At 36.3% G+C, this 11552-nt stretch overlaps 1 protein-coding gene across 1 annotated transcript; it reads left to right on the top strand.

The window, feature by feature from the left end:
- The first annotated feature begins 2832 nt into the window (after positions 1 to 2832).
- LOC131947625 (uncharacterized) lies at positions 2833 to 3900 on the top strand. Its single transcript, XM_059308852.1, has one exon. It carries the CDS (start codon positions 2833 to 2835, stop codon positions 3898 to 3900), a length of 1068 nt encoding a protein of 355 aa, XP_059164835.1.
- Positions 3901 to 11552: the final 7652 nt, after the last annotated feature.

Here is an 11552-nt window from a genome sequence, read left to right as displayed (position 1 = left end):
TTGACTCGTGTGATGCGTCTGAAGATCGAGATGACTGAGCCATTGACTCGTGTGATGAGTCTAACGACTGAGCCGAGTGTTGAGTCACTGACTCTTGTGATGACCCTCTCAAGAAACAAAGTCAACTACAGTGACCACCAAGATGGCGACATACACAAGGAGCAGAAATGGGGTCAGGAAGTAGATCAATAAACAAACCACACAAACAAACAGTAACTCAGTCACACACATGTTGATAATTTTTTGTTCTTAGGTTTGTATGATGACGTTCAACTATGTGTTGTTGAAGTTCTCTGATTAAGACGGGCTAGGCCGGTACACCACGTCACATTTTATCAAAGCGACATTAACATCCATTATTTGTACTCATTAGGTATTATTTATCAGCTTCACTTATCTCAGCATATTAACTTTGGCACAGACTCGAAGATTCATTATTTGATAATCAATATTTCTGACTCAGTGTCATTTGATCAGGCTAGGTTTGATAACCATAGCAACAGCCAATCATCATAGAGCTAGATTTGGATTTCAATAACCAGATTTCACAGAACCAGATCTTAATAACCAGGTGTATTTAGATCAATGCTGGCAACAGCTCCAAATGAAACCAAAACACCATGACGTAGTAATACACGAATTCGCCCGTTTGTCTCACGAAGGTGTATGTGATGACGTCACTGTGAACAAGCCTCGCGTGTGGTACGTTACCGGCCTTGTCTACGCCAACATGTGGTGTGTCTACCACAACAGCAACAGCCGTGAACCAGTGGTTGGCTTTAGTTAGACTGGAGTGGACGAAAACCTTCATCCTGTGAACACTCAGCCTTGCGAGACAGAAATGTTAGACACGGCTATATTTTCAGCTAAATAAAATCCTTAGATATTTTGTCTCTTGTTTTTTCTACAAAGCATTATTATACGGATTGCATATCTTAAACTTGAATTAGTGGTATTACATCTTGGGCAAGTTAAACTTACTGTTTTGTGATATTTGATTACAGACTTGTTTCATGAAAACGTCTTTTGTTTATAATTTTAAAATCCGTTCAAATCGCGACCGTTATTACGTCATTACATCGATTTTCCCCCGCCATTTCATATGACAGTTTAAACTCTCTTGAGATTACACGTGTTACGTCGAGATCGCGGTCCGATATTTATTTTGATTACACACTTGACAAAAACGTCGTAGAATGCATGCTATTTTATATCAACAGCTATCATTACCGAAATTTAAACATAGATCTTGTTTTATAAATAACAATTCCCCCACAACATTCCATCTAGTTGTAAAATCTAAAATTACATTTTTTTTTCAAAATGGTATTGTTCTTGTCATCTGTAATCTAAAGGTACCATTACCTCTGTTCTATTTTATTTTAAATTACTGCCCTTTACAAACTACGTTCGATAACTCTCACAAATCTGTACTTTAAAAGGGGGAGTTAAATATAAGGTCTATATGATATATATTTTTGTTGAAGAATTGAGTTTTAAGCTTTTGGTTTTTTCTTGCACGAGTTAAGTGGCGTTAGGGTTAGACACTTGTCCAGCAGGCTCAATGTTTGATATTATTTAACGGTAAGCTTTAGTACTGGAGCACATACAGATGAAACAATGGACAGGGATAAGTGATAGCGTAAAGACAGGCAAGCACATAGTGGTACAGATCTTTTTTAAATTCAGCGAGATCTACCGGTTTGTTCCTTGCCTTGTTGAAGTGATTCGCTGAGCCGTTAAACAGATTGCTACACTGTCTCGTTGGAGTGATTCGCTGAGCCGTTAAACAGATTGCTACACTGTCTCGTTGGAGTGATTCGCTGAGCCGTTAAACAGATTGCTACACTGTCTCGTTGGAGTGATTCGCTGAGCCGTTAAACAGATTGCTACACTGTCTCGTTGGAGTGATTCGCTGAGCCGTTAAACAGATTGCTACATTGCCTTGTTGAAGTGATTCGCTGAGCCGTTAAACAGATTGCTACATTGCCTTGTTGAAGTGATTCGCTGAGCCGTTAAACAGATTGCTACATTGCCTTGTTGAAGTGATTCGCTGAGCCGTTAAACAGATTGCTACATTGCCTTGTTGAAGTGATTCGCTGAGCCGTTAAACAGATTGCTACATTGCCTTGTTGAAGTGATTCGCTGAGCCGTTAAACAGATTGCTACACTGTCTCGTTGGAGTGATTCGCTGAGCCGTTAAACAGATTGCTACATTGCCTTGTTGAAGTGATTCGCTGAGCCGTTAAACAGATTGCTACATTGCCTTGTTGAAGTGATTCGCTGAGCCGTTAAACAGATTGCTACACTAACTCGCGTGAATAAAGTACTGAACGGTACAGTGGTCAGATCATAGTCTGTACCTTAAGTGTCCGTGGTAGAGTCCGTTTGATTTACAGCTTACAACCCGACCCGTGTAACATATTCTTGACAACCCGACCCGACCCGACCCGTGTAACCTACTGTTGTAACCTACCACTAACAACCCGACCCGTACAACCTACCACTAACACCCCGACCCGACCCGTGTAACCTACCACTAACAACCAGACCCGTGTAACCCACCACTAACATCCCGACCCGTGTAACCTACCACTAACACCCCGACCCGTGACACCTACCACTAACACCAGGACCCGTGTAACCTACCACTTACACTCCGACCCGTGTAACCTACCACTAACACCCCGACCCGTGTAACCTACCACTAACACCCCGACCCGTGACACCTACCACTAACACCAGGACCCGTGTAACCTACCACTTACACTCCGACCCGTGTAACCTACCACTAAGACCCCGACCCGTGTAACAGAAGGACAGAATTGTTACATGGAAGACTTTAGCAACAACAACGACATGAACACCAACGCCTCAGGGGATGCCTCGTATTACGTCATGAAGGTCATGGAACTGGCCTTGACCAACATCTTGGCACCGGTCATAACCCTGATCGGCGTCTTCTCGAACATTCTCACGGTTTTCGTCTTCATCAAACTCGGGCTCAAAGATGGCGTCACGGTGTCGCTGTGTTTACTCAGCGTGTTTGACTTGATATTTTACCTCTTTAATTTGGTGACACTAATTTTGTTGCTGGTCAAAAAACTGACCGGAAGTTGGTCTGTTGACCCGCTGACCATCGTCCTATTCCTGGTGCCTTACCACCGGATGTTCTACGACCTGGCCAACCTGGTCACGTGCTACATCGCGGTGGCCAGGTGCTGCTGTGTGGTCATGCCGCTCCAGTTTAAATACACCTTCAGTAAATACAAAACATGGGCGGTCATCGGAGTCATCTCCCTTTTTTTCTGCGCCGAGTACTTCCCCTTGTTCGTCACACAAAGGTTAAGCGAGCAATATTACCCGAGTCTAAACCTTACAAAAATTGAGATAGTGTATTCTGCGAACCGCGAAAACCTGGTGAAAATTCTCATGGACATTTTAAACAGAAATGTCCTTCTGGTTCTAACATTTCTAGTTTGTTTCATCTGTCTGTTGATCATAACACACGGGCTACGGAAAGCCTCAATATTTCGAAATTCCGTCAAAACCGGAGCGGAATCAGGTCAGAAAGCCAAGTCCAGCAAACACGTCACTCTGTCAACGTCCGACCTGCAGGTCATCAAGGGCATCGCAGTGGTCCTGCTCGTCTTCATCGCCTGCAACCTGCCGGTCATCGTGACGTCAATGAGCCGCCTGCTGGTGCCGGAGCTAACGGTGGGCAAGCGCTACAACAACATGTACTTCCTAGTGACCAACATCAGCAACTTCATCCTGGCCGTGTCTGGTTCCTGCTACTGGCTCGTCCACTACAGGTTCAACTCGCGCTACAGGCGAACATTGCTGGTCGTGCTAGGCTACAGGAGGGGCACACAGCCGGTGGTGGCATCCACAGATTGATGGATACAGCCGGCTGTAGCATCCACAGACTGATGGATACAGCCGGCGGTGGCATCCACAGACTGATGGATACAGCAGGCTGTAGCATCCACAGACTGATGGATACCGCCGGCTGTAGCATCCACAGACTGATGGATACCGCCGGCTGTAGCATCCACAGACTGATGGATACAGCCGGCTGTAGCATCCACAGACTGATGGATACAGCCGGCTGTGGCATCCACGGATTGATGGATACAGGCTGGAGGCTATCCACTTAGTATTCATTTAAAAACGCAGTATTCTATAACATCCATAGATTTATGGATAAGGACTGGAGACTATCCACTTAGTATCCATTTTAAAACGCAGTATTCTATAACATCCACAAATTAATGGATACGGGCTGGAGACTATCCACTTAGTATCCATTTTATAACGCAGTATTGGTAACACCTATCAGAAAGCTTACACAGTTGTAAGGATGCAGTAAAAAAGTTAAAATAAGTATAAGGACGCAATAACAATGTGTAACATTCGTAATAGGACATTATAACAACGTGCAATATTAGTATACGACACTCTAACAATGTGAAACTTTAGTATTAGGACACTATAACAATTTGTAACATTAGTATAAAGACACTATAACAATGTGAAACATTTGTATATGGACATTATAACAATATGTAACATTACTGTATGGACACCGCTAAAAAGGTAAAGGAATCTGTAACAATAACTTCAACAGAATTATTAGGGCGCTATTATAAAATTATGCATTGTTATGAGGACACTAAAAGTTAGTTTGGCATAAGTCAATTTCTTTAATGACATCTTTTGTTTCGTTTTATTTAGGTTTTTCGTGATTACTGACACAAACATATTTGTTTGTTAAAGGTACATTCACATTCGTGACCCGGTTTCGAACTCAAGTCTTTGGGATCGCAGTCTAGAGCTTTTCTGCTAGACCAGGCCTTCCTATACCAATGGTACAATTGTTATGTAGGAGTAGCAGCATGATAGCTTTAAGTGTTCTGTAAAGCTGTCAAATGCAGTGTAAACGTAATTAAATATTCTATACAAGCATTTGTATTCTGTAGATCTTATTGCGTTTTATGTAAATGCTCTTAAGTTTTATATACATGTCATTAAGTATCCTATAGATTTCATTATATTATGTGTCCTCAAATAAGTATCATGTCCATGTCATTATTTATCATGTCCATGTCATTCCGTATCCTGAACATGTCATTTAGTATTTTGCACTTGTCATTGTATCCTCTCCATGTCAATAAGTATCCTGTCCATGTCATTAAGTATCCTCTACATGTCATTAAGTATCCTGTCCACATCATTAAGTATCCTTTACATGTCATTAAATATCCTCTACTACATATCTTTAAGTATCCTGTCCATGTCACTAAGTGTCCTGTCCATGTCATTAAGTATCCTGTCCATGTCATTAAGTATCCTGTCCATGCCATTGAGTAGCCTGTCCATGTCATTAAGTATCCTCTACATGTCATTAAGTATCCTGTCCATGTCATTGAGTAGCCTGTCCATGTCATTTAGTATCCTCTACATGTCATTAAGTATCATGTCCATGTAATTAAGTATCCTGTCCATGTCATTAAGTATCCTGTCCATGTCATTAAGTATCCTGTCCATGTCATTAAGTATCCTCTACATGTCATTAAGTATCCTGTCCATGTCATTGAGTAGCCTGTCCATGTCATTAAGTATCCTCTACATGTCATTAAGTATCATGTCCATGTCATTAAGTATCCTGTCCATGTCATTAAGCATCCTGTCCATGTCATTAAGTATCCTCTAAATGTCATTATGTATCCTGTCCATGTCATTAAGTATCCTGTCTATGTCATTGAGTATCCTCTACATGTCATTAAGTATCCTCTACATGTCATTAAGTATCCTCTACATGTCATTAAGTATCCTCTACATGTCATTAAGTATCCTGTCCATGTCATTAAGTATCTCTACATGTCATTAAGTATCTCTACATGTCATTAAGTATCCTCTACATGTCACTAAGTATCATGTCCATATCATTAAGTATCCTGTCCATGTCATTAAGTATCCTGTCCATGTCATTAAGTATCCTGTCCATGTCATTAAGTATCCTCTAAATGTCATTATGTATCCTGTCCATGTCATTAAGTATCCTGTCTATGTCATTGAGTATCCTCTACATGTCATTAAGTATCCTCTACATGTCATTAAGTATCCTCTACATGGCATTAAGTATCCTCTACATGTCATTAAGTATCCTGTCCATGTCATTAAGTATCTCTACATGTCATTAAGTATCCTCTACATGTCATTAAGTATCCTCTACATGTCACTAAGTATCATGTCCATGTCATTAAGTATCCTGTCCATGTCATTAAGTATCCTGTCCATGTCATTAAGTATCCTGTCCATGTCATTAAGTATCCTCTAAATGTCATTATGTATCCTGTCCATGTCATTAAGTATCCTGTCTATGTCATTGAGTATCCTCTACATGTCATTAAGTATCCTCTACATGTCATTAAGTATCCTCTACATGTCATTAAGTATCCTCTACATGTCATTAAGTATCCTCTATCATTAAGTATCCTCTACATGTCATTAAGTATCCTCTACATGTCATTAAGTATCCTCTACATGTCATTAAGTATCCTCTATCATTAAGTATCCTCTACATGTCATTAAGTATCCTCTACATGTCATTAAGTATCCTCTACATGTCATTAAGTATCCTCTCCATGTCATTATCCAGCATGTTAGCCCCATTACATCAAGTATTATGTCCATGTCATTAAGTATCCTCTCCATGTCATTAAGTATCCTCTACATGTCATTAACTATCCTGTCCATGTCATTAAGTATCCTCTACATGTCATTAAGTATCCCCTACATGTCACTAAGTATCCTGTCCATGTCATTAAGTATCCTCTCCATGTCATTATCCACCATGTTAGCCCCATTACATCAAGCCTCTGTCTATTATGACAAGGAAACGAAGCGTATGACGTAACCCAATAAAGTTTGCACTTCTATCACCTCAGCCAACATCCAACAAAAATTGCTTGTTGTATCTGTCATCCCACAACAATTTTCTGATCTAACTACGTTTCTTCTAATGAATGTTATCAAGAAAATAATCGCCAAAGGAGAACTCTATCATTCACAGCATTATGTGACGTCTAACTCGCCTGACGCCAATGGGAATTGTACATTTATCTTGACAGAATCGAAGTCAACAATATGGTAAAGTTTACCTTAACAGGCAAAGTAAAATATACAGTAGACCAGGATGGCAAAATATCAGCCATTAATTATCAAACTACAGAATGTAAAGAGCTATAGCACTAGAGGCCTTAGAGTACACAAACAATGTTCTGATTTCAAAATGTGGTGCTACATCCAATAATGACACGGTATTTGACCACATTGTCACATACAGGCCTACAAATTAATTGGTGCCAAAGTACGGTTAATTAGCTTAAAATAAGGTCAAATAAATTAATGTGTACCTGTGAAAATTATACATTAAATAATTTAAAAATATTTTATAGCACAAGCATAACATCATACAAACACAAGGCAAGAAACATCAAAGTCAATATGATAAAATGGAATATTTGATTAAATTTTACAAAGAAAGTCACAAAAAACAGCAGAATTTATGTACGTAATGAGAAACTGGCTCAGGTAAGAGCTGGCAAAAGACCATGAACTACTCTCAAAATGGCATCTACGATCTGTGCTCACCTGCCTGTACATGTGTACATTTGATATAGTGGTAGCAGCTCACCCCTAGTGTCTGACTCAAACATTTTAATATACTCACAAATGTTGCCATATAAAGACACACACACACATTTCTCTAGCAACCGGGTTCAATGATAAGCCACACACCGCTTCCGATATACAATAATTTTACCTCGACTAAGGGAGGTAATTCAATTTATTTTATTCATTGATGTTTTAATTGAGTTATGTTTCTTCTTATGCTTATCTGACCGTGTAACATTAACAACAGCATGGTATGACTATAATATCAAAGGGTTTTGACGGTAACTATTTTATCTGTGAATTTCTCTCACGAGAGCGTGATTGTGGCGATTGTTCAATTGTTCCCCTGCTTGTGGCGATTGTTCTATCGGTCCCCTGCTTGTGGCGATTGTTCTATTGTTCGCCTGTAAGTGGCATTGCTTTGTTGATGTTATATTTAGATCACGGTAATCACTTCACTTTTCGTTTGATGCCCCTGGGGAGCCACACCTCTCCTTCGAACTCCGTTAAGAGCGTCTCAAATAATGCACAGCGCTTACTCTACCCATACAGCTAAGGCTGTTAAAGATCTTTCCTCACCAAGTAGGCTTACTGCGTAATAGACTGGAAAAGTCTATATAGTCATACTAAATTTTTTAAAAATTATTTTAAAAAAAACATGGCAAGCGATAAAATTATAGCTACAGTTTTAAAAATTAAAGTAGATTAGGAACCATCGATTACACTCATTTTTATATTTTTGTGTTGAACATAAGCCGTTGAAAATGATTTTGAATTATTGTATAAATTTAAATATTTAATAAAACCGACCTCAACCCCACCTTGAACTGAACTGAACTGGCCAGGGAGAGTAAAACGATGGAAGTCATAACATCTATTTTCCACGATAAATACTGACAAGATGATCCAAGAAAACAAAATGGCGAACAAGGGAATATTTTCAGTTCGATTCAGGCTTTTAAAATTCGTTTGTATCCCTTTTCATTATAGTTGGCTTATTTTTTTATGACTGTTATGCTCAGATTACTAATATCTAACATTATTCTTATTAATTGTTACCAATGTTTTTGTAGAATGTTTTTAACACACGTTTCATTATTTTTGTTAGGCCTGTGACTACTCACACTACACTCAGACTACACTGAGTGCTCTACTAGTCTAAGCTGAGATCTAGAATCTAGAATCTAGACTCTAGATCTAGAATCTAGATCTCTAGATATAATTATTATTAAGTGTCTATAAGTTTCTAGATCTAGAGTCTAGATCTAATAAAATCTAGATCTAGATTATCTAGACTAGATACTAGATAGATTTATAATATAATTTATATCGAGAATCTAGATTCCTAGAATCTAGAATTCTAGATCTAGTCTAGATCTAGATTCTCTAGATCTAGATTCTAGACTCTATAAATAAAATTAAATATTTAAATACTACTAGATTCTAGTACTAGATCTAGATCTATATATCTAATACTAACTACTAGTAACTAGAGATCTAGATCTATAGATTTTATTTATACGACTTATAGTTTAACTTTATATAAATATTAAATAAATATATATTGTATGACAGTAGATATTAAATTATAGATATATAGATCTATATTAGAATTAGTATTAGGCTAAGTACAAGTCAAGTTGTAGAGATCTACTCTAGTCTAGTCTAGATCTAGAAGTTATATATTTTATAAAAATCTATATTAAATAATTTAAAAAAAAAATAGTATATTGAAGTATTTTAAGTTAATATAGTAATAAATAATAGATAAGTTAAATAAATTAGGCCCATAGTTTATATTATAAATGTGTAGCTGGTAGTGGTATAGACTAGTTTTAGAGACTCATATAGATTATAGTAAATAGTTAATCTTAGTCCTTAGTTAGTAATTAGTTAGTAGGGCACTACATAGTACATACACCTTGTCTACTAAATGATTAGTCTAATTAGTTAGAGCCTACTTGTTAAAATATATTTACTATTGTAGTAGTATTAGTAAGTATAGTTACTCTATACAGTTACTGGATATATTATAATACACACAACCTCATAATTGCAAAATCATGACATTAGTGAATCAATTATTTAGTAGGCCAATATTTTCTATATTAATTTAATTTTAATATTTAATACTTACTAAATTACTAGATCTGTACAAAATACATTTTATTTAAGATAATTTAGGCTATGGTACAGATGACAGTCCTAATACTTCAATTACATTGTTATTATGATTAGGGCCTAGTTAGAGGTAATTACTAATTTTAGACTTATGATGACTTATATTAGTCTAATAACTAATAGATTCATATTTAATAGCAGTAGGTCTATAGGCTTAAAATAGTATTGTAAAAAAAATAAAGAATGCTTAATTTTTACAGTTGTCATATTACTTTTAGTTTCAGTAGGCCTATCTAGACTGTAGATTTAGATGTAGTAGCTTAGTAGTAGTCTAGTAGGCCTGTGATAGCGTAGGTAGTTAGTATTAGTATGTAAGTTAAACAAATATAACTAGGCTTAATAAAGATACAATTTTAAATTGTAAAAATTACATGTAGCCTAAATAAAAGGTTACAGACTAGTACATTAAATAATATCCAAAATTTAAATTTAATCTAGATTAGTAGTCTACCAGTACTTTTAGGCCTCTTATAATAATAATAAAAATTATTAAATAGAAGATTAGGCTTACTAGTACTAGTAAAGAGCTGTCTTATTTTAGTTCTACTTAATTAACTTAATATATGACTTAGTCTTATGTAGTTTTCTTTAGAACTTAAAATGCAGAATAGTTGATAAAGCCAAAAGGTGTCAATTGTCATGGATGGATTAACTTACTAATCAAATTAATATAATTATCCTAATATTTATTCTAGTATGTGCATGAATTAATGATAGTTATAGTAGCCTAGTTTGAATATCAATTTTCAACTAATTCCTTTTTTTTTTTTTTTAATGATATATACATGACTTTTGGACTCTTTTGAGGGCTATTGTATTTAATGACAAACTCCTTACATTAAAGTATTAAAAGTAAACTATTATACCTATATTTTTAATGAATGGTAATGGTTCGATAGCCCATACAATCCAATACATAAATACACATCATTGCTTTAAGATCTTTATAAGACAAATATTTTTATTTATAACATTAAGAGTTGAAAGTATGTAAACATAGTGAGTTTAATATAACAGTTTATGAAATTTATTTATGTTTTTTTAGATACTGTGGATCATACAACTGCATACAGAGAAGACAAAAGTCAAGATGAAGTTCAATTTAAAAACTGATCCAAGGATACATGTTGGACCCAAGAAAAGTTGTTCATATTGTCAACTATTTTTTTATTTTAGTTCTAAATTAATATGGTAATTAAAAAAAGAAAATTATAAACTTTGTTATGTTTATTTTTTTTCAGCACTGCTTGTGTGTGCTGGTGTATGCGGAAACTAATTATTGCTACCTTAATTCAATAAACTTAAACTGGTGAACTATAAATAGTTTTTAAAAATATGGTGCTGAAGTAGATTTCACCTAGTTTCTCCATATTAATAAATTGTATGGTCAGCAAAATGTCAAACAGCTTTTACTGTCCATAATCAGTACGATACCAGTTAAAGCTGCTTTGAATTTGAATCAGAGACAACCAAAAGGATTGAAATTTCAACTCAAGAACTTTTGCTTTAGCAAATGTGTTCACAAATATGTAGTCCCACTATAAGTCTTACATTTGCATATATCTATCATAGCTGTAAAACATAATGATAAGGGAAGAATCAATAATATGGGTTTTTGTCAATTCTAGCCATAGCAGCATATAAATGTAGACCAGGCTTAGTGAAGCATTGCTGATAACTCACCATCA

The sequence above is a fragment of the Physella acuta genome, unplaced genomic scaffold (assembly GCF_028476545.2).
Source record: "Physella acuta isolate Inbredline_101_S28 unplaced genomic scaffold, ASM2847654v3 ptg000601l, whole genome shotgun sequence".
Taxonomy (NCBI): domain Eukaryota; kingdom Metazoa; phylum Mollusca; class Gastropoda; family Physidae; genus Physella; species Physella acuta.
Note: the sequence above shows the minus strand (reverse complement) of the source record. Positions and strands in the feature narration are given on the sequence as shown.

Excerpts from the sequence above, each read along its gene's own strand:
- LOC131947625 (XM_059308852.1), top strand. The coding sequence starts at position 2,833 with ATGGAAGACTTTAGCAACAACAACGACATGAACACCAACGCCTCAGGG.